This window comes from Manis javanica, unplaced genomic scaffold (genome assembly GCF_040802235.1).
Source record: "Manis javanica isolate MJ-LG unplaced genomic scaffold, MJ_LKY HiC_scaffold_35, whole genome shotgun sequence".
NCBI lineage: Eukaryota > Metazoa > Chordata > Mammalia > Pholidota > Manidae > Manis > Manis javanica.
In genome coordinates this window covers 332,430-355,706 of record NW_027332181.1, presented here as the reverse complement: position 1 = coordinate 355,706, position 23,277 = coordinate 332,430, and the positions used below count along the sequence as shown (strand labels likewise).

General features: G+C 37.8%; 1 protein-coding gene across 1 annotated transcript in view; it reads left to right on the top strand.

Moving 5' to 3' along the window:
* The window catches only part of EEIG2 (EEIG family member 2), a 68,299-nt gene that overhangs the window by 20,784 nt on the left and 24,238 nt on the right, over nt 1-23,277 (top strand). The window contains exons 2-3 of the mRNA XM_037001589.2: nt 11,637-11,757; nt 19,145-19,174. Coding sequence (XP_036857484.1) covers nt 11,637-11,757; nt 19,145-19,174 — 151 coding nt within the window. The remainder of the gene's footprint in view (nt 1-11,636; nt 11,758-19,144; nt 19,175-23,277) is intronic.

The window sequence follows — 23,277 nt, the reverse complement described above, 5'->3', positions numbered from 1 at the left end:
TTTCTAAACAATAATATGTATTCTTAAATTTTTAGTATGAGGTCTTTCCTTAGATTAGGATTGTTTTTCCTGTTATTTCATTTTATTGTGTCTTCTTAATCTGTACCGTCCTTTCTAGAAAGTAAGGAAGTGATGCTATGTAGAATGTGTGTAGTCACAGCAAAATAAATTAATTTTCTTGGATGATAAAATATTTTTGTCAAAAATATCATTTTGATATGTGGAATCATGAAATTTTCATTCTGTCTAGCATCTTATTCAACACTTCTGTTTCATAAATAAATTAAGGCCCCAACATGTTGCATGACTAGTGTCAAGTCACTTTATATATAGTTCATAATAATAACATTTTGATTCTCTACCCTTTACTCTTTCTGTTATACCACCCTGCTTTCCTTTCACTGGCTGAGAAGCTGAAAAGTTATGAATGGAAAACTCTACGTACACTGACATGTGAACTGGGTGCTAGTGTCCCTTTTTTATGCTATTCTAATTATGTGTATTAAATGTCTAGAAATAAGATAAATATAGAAAAAATTATCTTTGACAAGAATTGAGGAAGCTTAAATAATGTCTCTTTAGATTAACATAAATTCATATTTTGAGTTTAAATATTTTTACTTGTTAAAACAATTACGCAATTATCATACTATCATAAAAAATAGGAATAACTTTGTATACATTTTTTTAAATGAAATTTCTCATGAGGACATGAGAAATGGCAAGTCACTGAATGCGTAGTCATTCTTGCATGAGTCTTCGAAGTTTTTTTGTAATATATACTGCATATTAATAACAAGCACGTGTTCCACAAACGTTTATTTGAGGACCTGCTGTATAGTAAGTGAACTGTGCTTTTTACATGAGATTTCTCATTTCTGGGCAATGAACAGTGACTGGTTAGCAAACTTGCCTGCTTTGGAGCTTCTTTTCTCATCCCTCCCCATGATGCAAGAAGAGCCCCTCCTCCTGTCCAGGGCCAATCCCCCCACCTGCTGGCTGGATCCCACGCCTGCTGTCATGCTCCGGGATAATCCCCTCTGGTGCCTTCATTCATACCCTCTCAGATCTTTGACTTTTTCTGTTTACTGAGTGGTTCTTTCCTTTTGGCACTAAGGCATGCTTAAGTCTCTTGCCTGTTAAAATGAAGTCCTCCCTCCTCTCCATACCCTCATCAACTGCCACCCTAATTTTCTCCACTTTATTACTAAAATGTTTTAAATCAATTGTCTGTATTCCCTGTCTCCACTTCCTATAGTAATATGCCTTCCATCCCCACCTTTTCACTAAAACTACACTTACCAGTGTCATCAGTGACTTCATTGTTGCTTTTTAATCTTTACGTTACCTGATCTCTCTACCACATTTGATGTTGTTGAGCAATTCCTTCTTTCAAATATTTTCCCTTGGTTTTGGTATTAACATGATCTTGTCTTCTTTCCATTGACTCTTCAGTCATTTTGGCCAGCCCCACCCCCTTCTTCCACACCTTGGTGTTTCCTGGGGTTCCAGGCTCAGCTCTCTGCCCTTCCTGCCCCACCCACTCTCCCTGAATGGCCTCATCCATCCGCATGGCCTCAGTGGGCATTTACATACTGAGGACTTTCACATGTGTAGTTTTAGCCCTGTCATCTCTGAGTTCTAGGTCTCTGTATTTAACTGCCTACTGGACATTTCTAAGTGAGGGGCGGTCAGGCTCTTCAACCTCAAAATGTCCAAAAATGGTTATTATCATTTCCCTCACCACTTTAGCTAAAGGAAAGAATGAAGGAAGAGAGGGAAGGAGAGAGGAAGGGAGGGAGGAAGATAGGAAGGAAATACAGTGTTCAATTTTTTCCACTGAATGGTAATTCTGTGACTTAGAACTACTTATATCCTTGATAATAACGACTGCTAATTGTCTACCCGATTACTAAAGCAAAAATATCTCTGGAGTGTGAGAGATTCATTTATCCTTAGTATTATAATTAAAAGTCAGAATTTTATAGATTTAATTTATCCTTGGAGTCTTAAAATATGTGTCTTTGCCTTAGTTCCTGAAGGTTCATTTTCTCAGGAATCTGTAGCTGTAGTAAAATAGAAATATCTTCCATTAATATTGAAGAAAAAATCTCTACCTGTAAGTTTAACCATTATTTCTCTCTGGAGGCAAATCTAGGTGGACTTAGAACTACTTATATCCTTGATAATATCAACTGCTAATAATAATATTTATTATTGAGATCCACTGTAAGCCAGGCACTGTTCCAAATACCATGTGTAATAATACACTTGGTTTCCCCAAATTCCCACGAGATGTAGGCATGATACCATCCCAGTTTCACAGAAGAGGAAACAGAAATGCTGAGAGGTTAGTGAATGTGTCCCGTGTGTGACACTTGGCAAATGGCAGAGGTAGGATTTGAACCCAAGAGGTCTGGCGCTGGATATACACTCTTAACCTTGCAATAATATTGTGTGGCAAAACAGCTTGCATTCCTCATAGCAGGTTTTGAATAACTCTTTTCTAAAAAGCTAAAAATACTTTGAATTACCAAGAAGACATGGCAAATTTTAAATATGTGCCTAGATTATACATATGCAAGTTATTCTTAGAATAGTAAGTAATGCAATTTGTTGGTACAGTAACTAAGTAGTCACAAAAAGTGGATCCATAATTTTCATTTTATTTTACATTACTTTTATTTTTTAAAGACTTTGTTAGATTTTCTGACTCCTTTGAAGCATTAACAATGGCCATAGCAACATTTATCTTCTGGTAGGCCCTCTACTTACGTATTTCACAATCAGCAACTTTATCACTTTATCTTAGTAATACTTGGCTTTCTACAATATCAACACAAATCATATTCTGTTGCATTGTTTTTTGAAAGTGTTTAAGCAACCATATAAAACTCATAGGAAATTTAATGACTCACATAACGGAAAGCATTTATCAATGTGACTTTTGTCTCAGTTGCCAAGTAGTCTGAGTTTGTTTCCAGGGTAACCCATCAGTAAAACAAACTGTCACAAACTAACTGCCACATTTTTTGTTTGTGTAGTTTGGACAGCTTTCTAGCAGGTATGTGTATGTATGTGTGTGTGCAAGTGTGTATGTACTCATTAAAGATTATCACATGAAAAAAATTCTGAGTAACTGCCGTAGACACACATTAAAAAGAAAATTTAGCCAAATTATTTAATACTCCAGAGCTATTGTTTTGATTTTATAAAAATCTTAAAGATTGATTAAATTGACATACCTATTTCTACTTGAGTTCCTATTAAGAATGGGCATAAGCCACAATCTTTTAAACTTATAAGTTTAAAAATTTCATTTACAATATTGGCTCATTTGAAATATTTGTAACCAGAGGAAAATCTGCCAGAAACAAGGCAGGGAAAAAGGAAATTAGGACCACGTTGTGAGAGGTAAGGATGGAATGGAATGATGAAGGAAGCCGACTCAGCCAGTTCTCGCCAGCCCCCTGGGTGGCAGTGCTCTAGGGTAGGGACTGTGGATGCTGAGGTGTGAAGGAACCAAGGCAGGCAAGGTCATACAAAACACCAGGCTTTACCTGAAGGCTTAAGTTGGGGAAGATTCCTAGAGGAGGTAGTGAGTGAACTAAATGAGTTAGAATTAAGTGGGTGAATGTGGGAAGTTGAAAGGGAGAGTAGATGGCATACAAGGGAAAGAAAACATGAATAAAGGCATACAAATGAGACATAGTATGAAGTAAATGGAGAATGACAAGTCTTATGAGAAAGAAAGGGTCAAGAGATAAGACTAAAGATAGGCAGGGACCTAATCATAGAGATGCCATATTCAGGAGGCTGGACCTAATCCTCTAAGATAGAGGGAAGTAGTGAAGGATATCTTAAACAGAAGAATGACATTTTCAAACTTGTATTTTAGAAGGAGCTCTCTGGTAGCAATGAGGAAGGTAGATTTGAGGACCATTTAAGAAGCTGTGACCATGTTTCAGCTCAGAGCTATTGAGGGTCTGAATTAAGGTAGTGGTGCTAGACACAGGAAAGGTGTTTTTTTAGGAATAATTGTGAAATAACATAGGCAAGAATTGGTTGCTGGGACTCTTTATTTGTGGCCCATACACAATATTTATTCATTCAATTAACAAATATTTACTGAGTGTTTACTGTGGTTGGCAGTATATTGTCCAGAGTGTTTTGCTGGGCTGTTTTCTGTTTTCACCATCTCTGGGTTCCTCCTCCGATACGGACCCTTTATTGTATGATAATGTGAAGTAATTAATGAACAAGTACACTTTTCATAGCCCTAGTTCATCCCAACCTGATTAGACTTTCTTACTCTCACAGAAGAACCTGTTCCAGAGTCCTAGAATACATGTTAGTCTACTACTTGGGAGGCAGTATTCATGTGTCAGTAGCGTCTTAATCTCTAGCAAGTAGATGTGAGATTGTTTGTGGCTTCATGGTATGGGGCTATACACATCATGAAAATATGTACACTAGGTTCCAAAGCCTATATAATATATAGGTTCCATCCACATAATAGTTTTACCTTTATTGAGCATAACTGACAGTTGTAAATATTTAAGGTATATAGTTTGATGTTTGATATTCATCTATATTGTGAAGTGACCGCCACAGTCAAGGTAATTCATATATCCATCACCTCATATAGCTACCTTTTTTTTTTCTGGTGAGAACACTTACTATCTATCTACTGTCTTAGCATATTTCAAGTATGCAGTACAGTATTGTTGACTGTGTCACCATACTGTACATTAGATCTCCAGGATTTACTCATCTTGCATAACTGATTTTTTCCAGCATCTCCCCCATGACCCCCACTTCTCAACCCCTGGCAACTACTGTCCTACTCTGTGCTTCTGTGAGTTCAACTGTTTTAGTTTGCACATGTAAATGAGATCATGTAGTATTTGTCTTTGTATGTCTGGCTTACTTCACTTAGCATTATGTCCTTGAGGTCCATTCATGATACCATCTTTCCTTCTTCTTTATGACTGAATAATATTTCATTGTATGTATATACCACATTTCCTTTATGCATTCATCTGTCCAGCCTTGTGACCCAGCTCCATCCCCACTTGACCACAAACCCAGACACTTAGGTTGTTTCCATATCTTGGCTATTGTGAATAATTCTGCAGTGACTGTGGGGGGGGTACAGATATACAGATATCACTGTAGGTTACAGATTTCATTTCTTCTGGATATGTACCCAGAAGAAGTGGGATTGCTGGGTCAAATGGTAATTCTATTTTAATTTTCAAGAAATCTCCATAACTGTTTTCCATAATGGCTATACCAGTGAGTATTCCTACCAACAGTGTACAAGGGTTCCTTTTTCTCCGTATTTGCACCAACGCTTACCTTTTGTCTTTTTTGATAATAGCTAGTTCCTGTCAGGTCCCCGGGTGGGTAGGACTACCTTTAGGACCATGACAGAGCAGGGCTGGAATTGGGCTGTAGGGCTCCTTCAGGGAACACAGTCTGGTTCAAGGTTGGCAGGCCTATTTTCTGGTGTACAGACGTGATTCCCACTGGGTCCCTGGGCAGGCAGGGCTGCCACTAGACTACAGTAGGACTAGAGCAGGGCCACAGGGCTGCTTCAGGGTGTGCAGTTGCGTTTGTGGTCAGTAGACCTATTTCCAAGGGCACCAACAAGTGTGTCTTCTCTTGTATCGCTGGGCAGACAGGACCATCTCCAAGATGGTTCAAGCAGGGCTGGGTACATCATGGAGCTACTCATGTTACTGGGAGGCACAGATGGATGTGGCTCCATCGCTTGATAGATGGGACTGGTGGCAGGACTGCCATCCCTTGGTGGATGGGGCTGGTGCTAAGTCTGTAGGGGGCAAGCTTCTTCCAGTTGAGCAGCCAGGACCAGAGTCAGCCTTCACTGTGGACCTGGAAGCAGCCATGTGACCCAGCTCCATCCCCACTTGACCACAATCCCAGAGGAATTCCTATCAGTTCAGGAACCTGCAAGAGAAGGTCTTTACCTGCCAAAACTAGTCTGTAATTGAGAAGTGATTCGTGGTTACCATGGGGACAGGTGAGGGTGGGGGAGGTGAAATAGGTGAAGGAGATAGGCACAAGATCTAAATCAAAATATGTATTAGTCATGGGGATGAAAGTACAGTACAGAGAATATATTTCTGTTAACATCTTTCTATGTTGACAGGTAGTAACTACACTAGCTGAAGTGAGGATTTAATAATATATATAACTGTTGAATCACTATGTTGTATACTTGAAACCAATGTAATATCACATATCAACTACACTTCAATAAAAAAAATTTTTTTAAATGAAAGAAACAAAGATAATGAAGTAGTGAGAGACTCAAAAATAATTGTTTGAATACTGAAGGCTTAAGTGGCCCTTGAGAAAATTGAAAAGCCCTCAGTTTTTTTGTGGGGAAAAAAAACAGTCTGTAATTACTAGAAGGGTTTTCTGCTCTTTCAAATGTACAGACACAATGCGAGGCTACACAGATCGTGAAGAATCAGGTAAACGTGATATCACCAAAGGAAACTAATAAAGTTCCAGCGCCAGCCAAGGCATGGGCCTGCCTTCTCAGAGCAGCCCTCCTCAGTGGGCTCCACTGGTGTCACAGCCACCAGCTAGAATGCAAGGCCCCCCCAAACCCATGTTTATTTGTGGATATCTCAGACCGTTTCTGTGGGCTGATGAAGGCTAGTGACTGATTCTTGGAGCACTACCTCAATGTGAATTAATATTTGAACCCTGTAGATTCCTTTATTAGGGAATCATTTGACTGAGCCTCCATCAGTTAGAATTTAGTTCAGCTGTGTATAGCAAAGCCCAAAATCAGCATGTTAAACAAGATTTTAAAAGTTTGGAGGGAGACAGTCCAGGGCTACATGGTTATTGGGACCATCTTCCTTCCATCTCTGTGCACCATCACCATGGCGCTCCTCAGGGTAGCCTTGTGGTCCAAGATAGCTTTTGACAGTTTAACTATCATTATGACCATTCTCCAGGGAGAGGAAGAAAGAAGGGGTAAGGTAAAAAGGACAGCTGTTTTTCTTTTACTATGCCTTTTCAGAAGTCATGCCTGATAACCTTCTTTATATCTTACTGACTTGTAGTAAGCATACCTCTAGCTACAAAGGAGAATGGAAAAATGCAGTCTTTCAAATGGACACATTGCTATTCTGAATCAAGTCAGGGTTCTGTTTTTAAGGAAGGGAAGAGATGATGTTGGAGAAGCAGCTGGCTGTCTCTGTCACTTTTGCACCTAGGCAAACCATGTGACTAGTTTAACTAACTCTTCAAGCTGATGGGTAACCAGGTTGCTGGTGAGTACCATGGTGAAAAGAGGTCAGAGGCCTTACCTAGAGATTAGTAGTCCTGGGTGGAAACCAGCAGTAAATAGGTGGCTACGTGAATCCAAAGACTAAAAGTGGAAGACTTCAGATTTATATGTTCTTAGTATATGCATAGTAGTTAAGGCCATAAAAGTATAAAGAAAAGAGCCAAGTCTGTAGAACCTTGGTAGACACAACATTTTAAGGAGACAGAGGAAGGAGAAACTGGGAATAATCCAGTATATGGCTTTGGCAATTAGTTGCTCACTGGTGAGCAGTTTCAATAGAGTGGTAGGGGACAGAAGCCTGATTAGAGGTGATTGAAAAGTGACAGGTGAGGAAATTGTCTATACTGTAGACAGTTTTTCAAACACCACTTCCAACCCTTTCTAGCTGAGTGACCTTGAACAAGTCACTTCATTTCCCCTTATCCTGGTTCTTTTATCTATAAAATGGAGCTAACAGTACTTTCTTCATAAAGTTCTTTTGTGGATGATAGATTTAATACAGAGAAAATGTTTATGACAATACCTGGTATATAATAAACACTCAGTAAATACTGTCCTTGTTATCATCATTAATATTATCATCTCCAAGGAGCCTGGATCTGAAGGAAAAGAAAATGGTAGTAAGTAGATGGGAACAAAGGGTTACGAGGTGTATTTTTTTCCCTTAAGATTTAATGTCATGTTTTTTATTAAGATGTATTCTTAATCTGTGTTCTACAACATAATTTTAGTTTTCTGTGCACATTTATGATACCATGCTGAAATTTTTTAGTCTCTTATTTGTTCACAAGCCCACCAGATTTAGTGTTGCCTTCCTCCATTCCATCACTAAACTAGATCAGTATTTCTGTAAATAATCCTTCTTGTTGTGTTTTTTTTAAGAGAAACATCCACATACAGAGTTCACTTGATTTCTTTTATTCATGTTACTCAGCCAAAGCTGCCCGCAATTTGTGCAAATGATAGTATATACTACTTGGTATGGAAAGGCTGCTACATTATAAGAGGGTTTTAAACTAAATAAAAATCTAAAGATGTGTTTCCATAATTAGTATTGCTGAGGAATTGTTATTTCACAAACAAGTGAAAAGTAACAAAATATAAAGCAAAGTTTTAGGATTTTGCAATTAGTATTAATGGAATTTTATATACTTATGACATCATTCCTAGAATAATTGGCTGAATAACATTTTAAGACACCATTCAATTTTCATGTTACCCAATAAAGAAAGTTTTCAGAGTTTTTTTTATGCAGGTAAGAAAAAATGGCTTACAGTGTTGTGTATTTTTGTTCCTATTTTCAGATTCAGTACTTGAAAACTGAATTTAGTACTTTGACAGTTGAAATTTTCAATTTGTTGATTTGGTTTTTAACCAAATTATAAATGCACAATATGCTACAAGGCATATTGTGGAAAACTGTAGTCACCAACCTCTACCCATTTCCCACATGGCATGTAAGGGAAGAAACCAGGAGAATCAATACAGCAACTCCTCTATCCTAGTGCACTGTCCTTCTGGTGTTTGTCCCTCTGGCAGATTCAGAGTCAGATGGCTAAGGAGCCTGGTTGATACAGTTCATACAGGCCAGCCTCCTGGGCCAGAGAGAAGGGGAGAGTGGGTTTGGAATGACGAATAGAATATCAAGCCCGGAATTTTTTATTTCTGTGAGTACTTCTTTAGTTTCGCTGTAGGTTCTCTTTTTTTCAATAGCATCTTATTCCTGTGTGGTAGATGCAGTTTCTATCTCTCTGAGAATCTTTTTTCTTCTTCCAGCATACACCGTTTTGTTCAAATTGCCTTTTTGCTATTCATTTCTGTCTCTTTTTCCTATTAAGAGACTCTCCTCTCTGCTCATATTTAACTGTGAAGAAATAAAAACTGCCTAGAAGCTTTGTACATGTTGAGAGTGTTTGTTGACTCAGGTTTTTACTGTAGATTGATTTGACTGAGCTACCTCTTTGGAAACCCTTACCATCTACCTCATTAGATCTTTTCTTTGGGGCTGATTCGATTCCCCAGAGAATGTTCTTCCCACATCTTCATGAAGAATATATTCTGAAGAGCCGGGTTAGGGAAAGACGGTTGGAGGTCTCAGCATCAGAAAGTCATTTGCATCCCCTTAGCCATCCCCATCTCCCACACCCAAGTCAGGCAATGCAGAGATGCCTCTTGTTTACCTTGTCAGGGACTAAATCCCAGTCTTCTGCAGGAGACATGGAGATGGTCTAAGGGTCTGTTTCTAAACAGTTTTTAATCAGTCCTTGAGCCTTTTGTCCCTCTTCATTCTACTTTGACACAATATAAGATTCTTGATCGTGGTTTTCACTATTACCAGCTTTAAGGTTCAGCTTTCTTTGATTTGCTGTATCAGTTGTCACTTATCCATCCCTGGCCACTTATTTTTGCCTCCTATCTGGTTCTCTTTGTCCTCCTGAGATGGTGCCTTAGAATTTAAATAGGTGTTTGGGAGGGAGCAGAGGCTATACATGCACTCAACCTGCATCTCTAACTAGAAGTTTTATGTAATTTTCAAGAGAAGCAAAATACCAGTTTCTTTTTTAATGTTGTATCTGATTTCTGATCATACTTCAGTGGTCTCAGTGGCAGGAAAACGCAGTGCCTTGAAGCACAGCACGCTCCTGCAGGGCCCAGCACATCATTGTACCTGCATAACTTTTGCAGAGCTCCAGAGGCCATGAGTTATACATCTAAGTCTTGAAGCCAAGAGATGTTGAGGGCAAGGCAACAATGAAAATAATTCTAGTTTTTTCCTCTTTGTTATTATTATTCACTTATTTTTCTAAATTCATTTCCTTTTGAGTGCACAGGTTAGCTGCTGCTTATCTTACTTGAGATGTCTCATGCTGCCTGACAAATACCTCCAGTTCCCTTCTTTGTCAGATAATTCTCATCCAGCCTGTTATGACCATACAAATAAATTGCACTCCTTCTGGATTTAAAGAAAAACTCCTTTAAGAACACAAACGTTTTCTTCACATCGTAATTCATTAAATCACCTAAAGGCTCCTAATGAAAAAAATAAAATGGCTAAAGTCATCACAATGAAACCTATGATAAAATACATGCCCTCCTCTCCCATTTGTGTGCCTGTTTATAGGTACATAAGTAAGCATATATGTAGACAGCACACTCAAACACATGCTTGATTTTAAAATTATATTTGTTTTTGCAAATCCTGTTCATGTATTTTTGTGTATTGATGGAGAAATCCATAAAACCAAACTCGTCCCAGTACAAATCCATTTTATTCACTGAGACAGCTGCAAGTTGATTCCCTATCACATTTACCATGTCAGTTATTCCTAACTGTCCTCATCCTTTCTCTAAATGTGCATTCACCTCACCCATCAGCCCCCTTCACTCCTTAGAGGTAACCTCACCTATGACTTCACTAAGATCAAAACTTTTCAACCTGCCCTCTCTTGCCTTCCCCTTTTGCTTTCTCCACTTTTCTGTGTTCATCCATTGTCTTTCTTTTCTTCCTGTGTCAGAGAAATAATTATCCTTTCTTTCTAAGGCTAAGGCCCCTGTATTTACACAGAACAGTAGAGGGATCAGTATGTACAAAAACCTGGAAACTTGAAAGAGCAGAGTTCTTAGAAAAATAATAGATTTTCCTTTGTGGACAAGTAGGCTCATGAGGTAAACAGGTATGGTACGAATGCTAGTTCTGCTACTTCCTACCTAAGTGACTTTGAGTTAAGTTCTCTCCTTGTGCTTCAGTTTCCTTATCTATAAAGGGGATGCCAGCTACCTCCTAGGGATGTTGTGACATTAAACAGCATGTAGTAAGCTGTTGGTAAATGGTAGCTGCTGTTGCTTTTATGGCTAGAATAAGAGTAAAACTGTGACAGTAGTGTATTTTAGAAAAAGTATGTTTATATTTCTGTCCCTTACATTAACTGTAATCTGTAAGCCCTACAAGGTTAGGAATGCTAACATTCTCACCTTCATATTTTAAGCACCTAGCACATACCCAAACACCTAAAATAAATTTGTGTTGTATATTGAATGAATAAATGGTGAAGCTTCAATTTATACGGACTGAATTGATAAGCCAGTTCGCCTTCTTTCAGTTTTTGTGGGTAATTAAAATCTTTCAGTGGTTTTCAGATCACATTGTCAGGAATTTGTTTTCTCCATGTTTCACTATTTCCAAATCCTGGATTTTAATATGTCACTTTTGCATTTATAGACTTGAGTGAAAAAAGTATGTGTGCTTTTTTAACAAGTCATCAATAATAGTTAATTAACTGGTTGTTTTTTTCTTCTTCTTCAGGGAGGTGGTGCAAGCAAACTGTGTTCACTGGAGGAAGAAGTTCTCATTTATGTGCAAAATGAGTGCAAGTGCCACCACAGGCATCTTAGATCCTTGTATCTACAGAGTATCTGTGAGGAAGGTACAGAAATAGCCTATTACTTCTCGCCTTTCAGAAACCATAATTAGTTCCATAATCACTGACTCACTTTACTTAGCTCTGCTTTATCGTTAGAACTGTTATATGTGATTTCACTTCACCCCACAGCAATAATTTAAGTTACTGTGACAAATAAAGTGAAGAATCTGAAATTATAAATTAAAATCATTCAGGGATGTTATCTTACTATCACTATACATGTAAGTATTAATCTCATTTCTATTATTTTAGAAGCTATAGATGTTTATATCCTGACATTCATTAAATTCCTGTTAGGCATTGTTTCAGGGACTACATATGTCATGTCTAATAACAACCCTGAAAATAGGTGTTATTTTTACCATTTTTTTCAGGAAAACCAAGGCTCAGAGAGGTTGTTATTAGCCAAATTTACATGGCTAATAAATGGCACAGTAGGGGACTCAAATCCCTCTAGTTCCGTGTTTTCTTTTTATTACATTTCCTTTCCACATATTAGGTTAAGGCATATTACTTATAATCTACAAAAATGGCAATCTCAAATGGTTCAGCTATATATATATATATATAATTTGTGTGTGTATGTGTATACACACATATATGTGTATGTGTATATATATATATATATATATACATATATAAATATATGATCCTACTTTCTTTGGATGAAACAGAGGAATCCATTAGTCACCACTACTACTGGGGAATTAAGCTACTTTAAAATGTAAACCTTATGTTTACATCTTATATACATTTTTAAAAATTCAATTCAAATACACATTCAAAAATTAAATACAGAAGGATTTAGAATGAAAAGCAGAAGTCCCTTGCCTTGTTCTTTCTACTCCAGTCTTGCATCCTGCTGTTGCTGATATGAAGTTGCATTTTTTAGCTTTCTCATTCTGCTTTTTGAGTGAACTGGTAGCACTATGATGTGTGTGGCTGTATTTTAAATTCTCTTATATTGCTCTATATAAGTTAAATATAAATATATATGTACATTTTATAGGTTTTAAGCCTTTAATGAAAATAGACCTCTGAAACAGTCATATTTGGAGTAGCAATAATTGATTAGAGACTTCCCTAAGGAAGTATACTGCAGTCATGTATATGGCATCATACTGAACTGGGCTTGAATCCCATGTATTCCACTTACTAACTATGAGACCATAGTCAATTCTTCTGACTTTCCAAAAATCAGTTTTTTCATTCAAATAAGGCCATAATAATTGCTTCCTCAAGATATTATAAGAAAAAAAAGATATTATAAGGATTAACCAAGATATGAGTAAAGCATCCTATCTTCTTGCCTTTCTACTTCAATTACTGCTGCAACTCTCACATTGAAACCTTTTCTAAATGGATTTCTAATCAAGATTTTTGGAAGATGATCTGTTGGTCTTTGAATTTTAGGAAAAAGAAAACATGTAACAAGTTGAGAGTGAAGCATAACTGCTAATTAAAGAGACTCAGAGTCTCTCTTTTTTTTTTTACTTCCTTTTTCTATTTAAGATAGGACTTGTTCATCCCAGTTCCTCAGATTATCATGGTTTGATATATTAGTTAGGGCATATGTTATAAGTGTATGTAATGCATACCCAAATATATAATGACTTAAAGAAGATAGAAGTTTATGTCTCCCATGGGTAATAAGGCACGGGATCCAGGGCTGGTAGAGCAGCTCCTCCATCCTCACCATTTGGTGCCCATTGCTGGATCCAAGGGAGTGGCTCCAGTCTTGTTATCTTTCAAGTAGTGAGAAAAGAGAAAAAGCCACATGAGAATAATAAAGATAAAAGTAAGGAAGATAAAGAAAAATAAGTAAACTCAACTATACAAACATTTTCTGCTTTGCAAAAAAAACCTTAAGCAAAGTAATAAATTAGGGGAAAATACCTGCAAATCATGTCAAAGGACTGATTTCTTTAGCATAGAAAGAACACCTTCAAATAAATCAGTAAGAAATGTCAAAAACCGTTTAGAAAAATAGGCAAGGGACAGAATATACATGTCACAAAACTGAAAATATGAATAGCTTTAAACATATAAAAGGTTACTCAATCTCATATATTTTAAAACTACAAATATGATACTAGTTTTTACCTATAAACTTGACAAAGATGAAAAAGTTTGATAATATACTCTAGCACCTAGGAAAAAGGGAAGCAATCAATCACAAGTCAGCAAATAGGTGAATTTCTACCATGTGCCAGGTACTATTCTAGGCACTGAACAGACAGTGGTGAACTGGAATAAGTTCTGTCCTCAAGAACTCTACTTTCTAGTTGGAGTTAAGGGAAGAGTGGTAAGAAAGACAAATAGTAAACATGTAACCAGATTATTTGAGATAGAGTGACAAGTGTTATATATAAAATACAATGATGTAATAGAGAATAACTTAGGAAGAGGAAATCATTTTAGGAAATTGGGGGAGGGGACAATGAAGACTTCTCTGAAGGGTAACATTTGAAGAGGAGGCACCCATGTAAAGATCTAGGAAAGCACCATTCTAAAGGATTAGAACCTTGTACAGAAGCAATAGAGTGGAGATAGATATAGATATAGACATAGACATAAAAGAGAGTTATCATAAGGATTTGGCTTATGCAATTATAGAGGCTGAGAAGTCCCACAGTTTGCTGTCTGCAAGCCGGAGCCCCATAAAAGCTTGTAGTGTAGTTCCAGCCTGAGTCGAAAGGCCTGAGACCTGGAAAGTCAATGGTATAAGTCCAGACCCTAAAAATCTGAGAACCAGGGCAGCTGATGGTATAAGTCTAGTGAGGGCAGAAGACAGATGTCCAGCTCAAACAGTGAGAGAGAGAATTCAGCCTGCCTCTGCATGTTTTTTCTACTGAAGCCCTCAGCAGATTGAATCGTGTCCACCTACCTTGGGGAGAGCAATCTGCTTTACTTAGTCAGCTGATTAAAATATTAGTATCTTCCAGAAACATCCTCACAGACACATCCAGAATAATGTTTAACCAAATATATGGGTACCCTGTGACTTATCATGCACAAGTTGACAATAAAATTAACTATCAGACCTAAAAGTAGAAGAGTCCTGTGTTAGTTTCCTAGAGCCGCTCTCACAAAGTACCACACACTGGGTGGCTTAAAACAGAAATTTGTCTTACAGTTCTAGAGGCCAGAAGTCAAATCAGCAGGGTCTCAGCAGGACTGTGCTCCCTCTGCAGGTGCCAAGAAAGAAACTGTTCCATCCCTTTCTTCTTGCTTCTTGTAGCCTCAAGTATTCCTGGGCTTGTCGACACATCATTCCAGTTACAAGGCTGTCTTCTTTTGTGTCTTCACATTATCTTCCCCCTGTGTGTGTCTCTGTCTATGTTCAGATTTCCCCTTTTTATAAGGACACCAGTCATATTAGAGTAGTACCTCATTCTAACCAGATTACCTGTATAAAGACTTGATTTCAAAATACAGCCATGTTCTGAGGTACTCAGGGTTAGGACTTAAGTATATCTTTTTGGGGGATATACAGTTCAATCCATATAAGGCTAGGGATAATAATAAACTTTAAAATAATAAACCTGGGGATTTACACTTCTGAAATTAATGGACTATCTTTTTACAGACCACCCCTCCCTCTGAAAACAATCAGAAAAACTAGAGAAAATATTAAAAATAGGTGCTTGAAGGTATCAGAAGCTGCCAAGGCAGTGAGGACTTGAAAGGTTTATTATAATGAGACAAAGAAGAGTAAAGTGATTAGCCTGATGTTTGATGTTGTCTTACCCTCAAGCATTTGCTGATTTGCAAGCAGTTCTCAAGAAGTTGTACCAAAAGCAGTGATTGAGAGGCTAAGGAGCTGAGATTCCTGCAATTTTATAGAACTAAAGGGATGAAACCTGGAGTCCAGGGCCCATCATCAGGAAAGGCCTTGGTAAATACCCCAAGCTTTTCTTTGGGACACCCTAGAAGTTTCATCCTAGAAGGAGTTTAGTAGATATAGATCAACTCTTACAAAGACAGAACTCAGCTTTCAATCAGCTCCATCCCTGCTTGGGTGAAGGTGATCTGGCCCTACATTATTATTTGCCAGAGCAAATGTATATCTTCTCTGAAGGAAAATATTTCAAATTATTTCTTCAAATTATCATGCACAAAAATACCAAGCATACCAAGAGATATGACTACATGACCAAAAATCAAAAGGAAAATAGGTAATAGAAACAGACTATGAAAGTACAGATTTGGGAAAGATCAGAGACTAACTTTGACAGTAACTATATATTAATGAACAATATGGAGGATTTTATTAGAGAACTAGAAACTATTTTTTAAAAGCAAATTGAATTTTAGAACTGAAAAATACAGTAACTAAAATTTAAAGCTAAATAGATGAAAATAAATCTCAACAGGTGGATTTAACAACAGGTTTGCCACAACTGAAGAGAGCATTGGTAAACTGAAAAATAAAACAAAAGAAAATGTCCAGGCTAAATCATGGAGAGAAAAGGGGTAGAATATAAAGAAAAGAGTGTAAGACATAGGAAATGGTAAGAAGGTCTAACATATATGTAATTGGAGCCACAGAAGGAGATGAGAAATTGTGGCTAAGAATCTTCTAAAACTGATGAAAAATATCAAGGCACGTATTGAAAAGTACCTGACCCCCATTTAGGATAAACAACAAATCTTGCATGTAAGACCAGTTGTTGATGATGAGGTCAGAGATACTGTATCAGGTAGGGCCTTATAGGCCATGGTAATGAGCTTCAATTTTATTCTAATTATAATTTAAACCGTTGGAAGATTTTAATAAGGAGAGACATGATTTTATAAGATCAGTTTAACTGCTATATGGAGAATGAATTGCAGAGAGACCACTTAGGTGGTTGGGATGGTTTGGGTGAGGAATGCTTGTTATAGAGTTTTAACAGTTTGGATGGTATGCTTCAGGATATATTTGGAGGTAGACCTCCACACACACACACTAATGGATTGGATATGGTGAGTGAAGGAAAAAGAATTGAGGGTAGCTCTTAGACCTTTTGCCCAAGTACATGGATGGATAATGCTATTTATTGAAATGGTGAAGATTCAGAATAATTGGGGATGGGTAAATTGAGAACAGTAGGTCTATTTTGCCCATGTTAAACTTGAGCCATCTATGAAATGTTAGGAACTAGTACTAGTTCTGGAACTCAGGGAAAGTTCAGACTAGAAAGAGAGATTTGAGGGTCATCAACATACAGTCGTTATTTTAAGCCATAGACCTGAATAAAATCACCCAGAGAGAAAGTGTAGCTAGAGAAGATGGGAGGCCCTGGAGCAAATTCTTGATCACTGTCACTTAGAGATTACTGCTAGTAGGTACAAGAAAGGAGCAGGGATTCATACTTACCACTTCTTGTGTGCTTTTGGCCAAATCTTAGTCACAGGGCCATAGCACAAAAAGCAGGTAGAAAATGTCATCATTACAGTTGATCCTTGAACTAGAGTAGATTGAATACAGTGGGATGCAGCAAGCTGGGATAAGTTTGAATTGGGTGAGGAATGCTTATTATAGAGTTTTAGCAGGCAGAGTGACCACGTGTGTTAAATGCTATTGCAGGTCCCCATATATGTGGATTTTTTCCAATAAATATATTGGGAGATTTTTTGGAGATTTGTAATGATTTGAAAAGAACATTTCCTTTTTAGTTTACTTTATTGTAAGAATACACTGTATGGTACATCTAACATACAAAATATGTGTTAAGTGACTGTTTATGTTATCAGTAAGGCTTCCAGTCAACAACAGACTATTAGTAGTTAAGTTTGGGGGAGTCAGTTATATGAGGATTTCCAACTACAAAGGGGCATCAGTGCCCTAATTCTCATGTTGTTTGAGGGTCGACTGTACTTTATTTTGGGTAGCCAGGTAGAATTCTCAAACAGAGAATTCTATTACTGTGGAGAAGGGGAGACAGGTAAGGGGTACGACTAGAATTCATTCTACAGAGGTTGAAAACAGGACTAGATCCAGCAAAGGAGAGAGAAGAGCAGTCAGTGAGGTAGGAATAAAACCAAACAACTGTGGCACCATGAAGTTTATAGAGAAAATTATGTAAGAAAGGAGGCAGAGTGGCCAAGTGGGTCAAATACTATTACGATATATTAAGTAAGATGAAGACAGAATCTTTGCATGAATAAAAATGGCGATCATTGGTGATCATAGGAGCCACTGAAGAGGAAAGTGAGGACAAAAGCCCAACTGGAGTAGACTGAATACAGTGAGATGCAGCGAGCTTGGGTGAGCCTTTTGAGGAGTTGGGCTGTAGAGAGGAGCAATGAAAAGAATTGTTAGAAGAGAAAAGGATCATCTGGAGAAAGTTCTGTCCTGTTTTGCTTTATTTAATTAAGGACTATGACAGTGACCTAATAAAGAAGCAAATTTGATAGATCTCACCTGGCTACATGTGACATCAGTGGGGCAGGGAAGGGGAGAGGCAGCAAGCATTCATGAATAACAGAGTTGCTTCACTCTCAGTAGATCACTTCTCAGTTTATTTAAATTCACCATTTTAAAGATGAAAATGGTTCATAATACATTATGTATCTGGTTAATACGAGAAAGATAAGAGACAACTCTACTCAGCAAACATATATTTTAAAGTGAATGGGGAGAGGGGAGTTTGGTCTTAACTGTAATGGCAAACACATGCACAGAGTACACTGTGTTCTAGGCATTGTTCTAAGTGTTTTACCCTTAATTCTCACATCTGTGTAATATGTTATCCAAAGATTTGGCAAATTAATCTACAGTTAAATGTTTTAAATTAAAATATTTATTTATTTATTTATTTATTTTGCTTTTTCCAGTCTTGTTCACATTAGACAAGAGGGTTTCTACTATACTAACGTGGAACAGTACCCACAGCAATACATATTAAGTGGAAAAAAGTAAAATATAGAACTGTGTGTGTAGTACACTATCATTTGAGTAAAGAGGGAAAATACACACACACATATATGTATAGAGCATCTTTTGGACAATTCCTAAAAATTGGTAATCGTGACCTCTGGTGTATGGGTTTCAACTCTTGTTAAAATCTTTCTACAATGTATTGATGTGCCTAACTAGGAAAGTAATTAATTTAAGTTTTCTTTGGTGATTCAGGTTCTTGAAATGAATCTAGGATACTTTTTGACAATTTCTTCTTCAGCAAATAGATTAAATGTTAGCTTGTCTTCTCACCATTTGTCTCTTTCAGATTTCATTTAAATTCTGAATAAAAATTCTGGTCATTTTGAGGGTGGAGAGTTGGATGATATAAGATCATCAGAATTTTACTATCTATATTTGTTATACTTCAGAATTATTTGACATCTATTTAATTCAAAGTCTTTAATCATATGATATCCTTACAGTGTTCCCTATCTTTGGCAGGAATTAAAAGGTGGAAAAGCTTATGCAAAGGTAAGTAGCTTTAGCTGTTTCAGAATTTGTAATATCACTTTTTGCTATTTATAAACTTAAAAATTAAATGGTTTCTTCTAATTACTGTTCAAGTTGGCTTTTCAAAAATAAAGCAGCTTAGAGATTGAATAGTTGGATCCAACAATAAATTATAGGTATATTCTTTCTGATTACAGATTATGGGGTATTATTCTTACATTTCCATTTCCCTACTAGAAGATGAGCTCTAGTTTGCATTAACAATTGCATCTGTTAATTCAGTCACCCCTGAGAAGTATTGCAATAGAATTTTAGTGAGTTGATAGGACAAGAGAAGGGAGAAGCACATGCATGGTAGGGAGTATACCAAGTCTCAAGTGGAATAGGGCCCCTCCTCTTTGCTCTCTTAGCTGTATCTGTATATGATTGATCAGTATTGTTCTTTCTACTTTTACTAGCTAAGTGGAATTAATGAGTAAGCTCACCTTTTTGCTGAATAGAAGGAATTAGTAATTAGTAATACCAGAAAGCCACAAACTTGTCTTTATTTCCAGTCTCAGTTCAGTTTTCTGAGCCAAAGACCAGGAGACTAATTTCAACCATGAAGTCTCCTAACTCCCTAAAACTAGTGGGTTATGATGTCTGTTAGTCTGCTCTTTGCAACAAGTAACAGAAAACCCTCCTCACTCAGAGATTTTTAAAGCTGTAAATGTGACATAGAGCTGCTCCCAAATTGGTTGACCCACTGACTGAGGAAGGTCCCCAGGGACGCATGTTCCTTTTCCCTTTTCAGTCTCCTGTTCTCTGTGTGACAAGTCTGTCCTTGGCTAGCTCCTCATCAGGTGACTCGCTGCTGGAGTTTCAGTCAACACATTCACATTATGACAAAATCAAGCTGTTCCTCCATGTGTGACTATTTTTGAGTGAGAAAACTGTTGTGAGATGACCTTCAGAGGATTTCCACACATCTTTCATTAGCCACAACCATCATATGCTGCCCACTCCTAAACCAGCCATGGGCAATAGGAATGGATTACCACGGTTAGTTTGTACTAACCACAACTTAACAATGAGCTAGAGTTTGGGTTCCTTTCCTAGTGCACATGGATGAGCTAAGAGTGGTCTCTAGAATAAAATCAGGGCTCTGCTAGCAAGGAATATCAGAGGGTTGAATGGTAGGTAGGCAAAGAACAGGGTCTGTTGCGATTGACAAGTCCCCTTGATTTCTCTCTTCTAAAAAGTTTTTGAAACCATCTCTTCTCTCTGTTACCTAGGTCACTGCCTTAGGTTACACCTTCTTATTTAAAACCTGCACTGGCCTCCTATCTTTCATTCTTTGCCTCTGTTCTGTCCCTGCAGTCCATCCACTATGTTGTTGCCACAGAGATCATTTTAAACTGCCAACATGGTCATTCCCCCTTTTAGTCCTTCAGGAGCTATATTTTGCCTGTGAAGGGAAATGAAATGTAAAGTCTTTAACCCTACGTATTAGACCCATGTTGGTTTGCAAATCACCTATCTGCACGTGCGCACACACTCTCACACATTCACACACTCATTCATCCTTAGACTTCAGGGGCCTTCATAAACCTCCTGGAGTGTGCCATGCTATTTTAGCCTCTTTGCCTTGGGACTTAATGTTTTCCCTACCATGCATATGCTTCTCCCTTCTCTTGTCCTGTCAACTCATTGAAAACTCAGCTTAGTCATCCCTGCCCACTGAGAAATTTTCTTTTCCTCTTTATTGTAATTGTGCCTCCTTCTGTCATAGCACTTAAACTTTTTTATAGGAATTTGTTTCTTTTCTGTCTTTTCTTATTACACTATGAGCACCATGAGAAGAGGAATGATTTGCATTCCTAATGCCTGACATGACTTGGAACATAGATGCTCAAAATTATTTGCCCAATGAAATAATATCTACCACAGGTATAACTAGTATTTATGTATATATGCCACTTTAATGAGACAGTTATCTCAGTGAGGCCAACAAGAAAATCATAAGGAAACAAGGACTGTCTGGTACCTTACTAGAATGTAAGCTCTCTCAAGACATCCTTATCTGTCCTATTCATCGCTGTTTCCCAGTGTCTAGGACAGGGCCTGGCACGTAAAAGGTACTCAGTAAATGTTGACCTTCAGGCTGGAACGTCATAACCTTCATTGGTAACCTCCAGCCTAAAATGTCACATGACATAGCCTATCTTTTAATGTGTTTTTTTAGTGGGGATTAACCAGATTCTATTTTTTTAAACTTATGTTGTGCTTAGTGACACTGTAATACCAGCATTCCAACAATGGATGGTAAGCCAATGGGCTGTTTTTATTCAACAAATATATGTTAACTGCCCATCATGTGCCAGGTATTGTTCCTGGCACTCTTCTAAGTACTGGAAATGCAGCAGTAAACAAAACAAATAAAAATCCCTGCCTTTGTGGAGCTTACATTCTAATGGAGGGTTGTGGGGACAGACAGTAAACAAAATAATGTGAAATGTATATGTACATGATGTGGTGATTACTAGGGAGAAAAATAAAGCAGATGAGGGGTAAAGGGTGACAGCTGCAGGGGAGGGGAGGGCAGGCATTAGAATGGTCACAGAGGCTCTTTTAGAGAGATGACATGTGACCGTAGACCTGAATGGAGTGAGGAGGAAAGCTACAAGATCTACAAGAGAATGTATGGGCAAAAGAACAGTAAGTGTTAAAGGTTCTGAAATGGTCTTGGCACTTTTAAGAAAAAGAACACTGTGGCTAGAATGGTAAATAAGGAAGAGAATGGGGAAACAAAGTTGACGTGGTGAGAAAATGGAGGGATCAGAGACAGCCAACATAAACAACTCTTCCAGGGAGTTTTGCCACAAAGGAGAGCAGATAGACTGGAGAGGGATGTGGGGCAAGGTTTTGTTTTCTTTTGTTCATTAAGATGGGAGAAAATCCAACATGTTTGTGTACTGATGGGAATGATCCAATGGAGAAGGGAAATTTTAGAATGCAAAGAGGGGGAAGAATTCAGGAAGCAAAGAATTTGAGGAAGCAAGAGGGGAGCCATTGGCCTCAAATTGGAGCACAGCCAGTTCATTTACAGTAAATGGGAAAGCTAATGCATGGGCACAGATGCTGGAAGGGGAGCGCATGCAGCTGGCAATAAGAGCTTGTGGAAGTTAAGTGCTCTTTTGATTGCTTTTATCATCTGAGTGAAATAGGAAGCGAGGTATCAGCAGAGAGTACAGATGGAAAGGAGGAGTTGGAGGTTAAAAGAGAAAGGACAATGTATGAAATAGGCCATATGAATGATGTGTAATCAAATAGCCACATAAGGCTTCACCTGTAGACTTTGGCCCGGACAGATCCAGCCTTTTCTGCTGTTATGTTGGACCCCTAACAGAGGCAGGAAGACCATGTGACAATTAGGCAGGTGTTACCTGTGGTTTGATGTGCTCTGATCTTTTGCATTTGGGGCGTATGGCCCTTCAACTGGTCTCTTAGTTCTTTCTCTTCATTTCCTTTGTACCATTTAAAGCTACTAACATGATGCTCCAGCCTGCAACTAGAATCTTGATCTTGAATGCTGTTCATATGTGCCCAATCTGTGGTTTTAAAAATGAAAGCAAGCAACTTAAAATTACAGCAGTGTTTGAAGATGAAATGTGTATGTACATGATGTGATGATAACTACTAGGGAGAAAAATAAAGCAAATAAGGGCTAAAGGGTGGCAACTGCAGGGGAGGGGATGGAGGAGGTGGGGCAGGTATCAGAATGGTCAGGGAGGCCCCTTTAGAGAGATGACATTTGAACACAGACCTGAATGGAGTGAGAAAGAAAGCTGTAAGATCTACAAGAGAATGTATCATGCAAAACAACAGTGTTAAATTTATTGCAAAGTCAAAACATTCTGTTAATACAAGACTCTATATATACTTAGTCATGTAGAAAATACCTTTTTTTTAAAAATGATATAATGGGATTGATTTGTTGTAACACTTGGAAGTGATAAATAGAGGTGAGCAATATCCAAGGAAAGAGCAGATGGCAGTTTTTGGTGGCTGCAGAAAATGGAGACAGAACCTGGGTAAGGGAGGAGCAGGTTTGAGTTAAACTTCTAGATAGCAGCAGAAAGGGC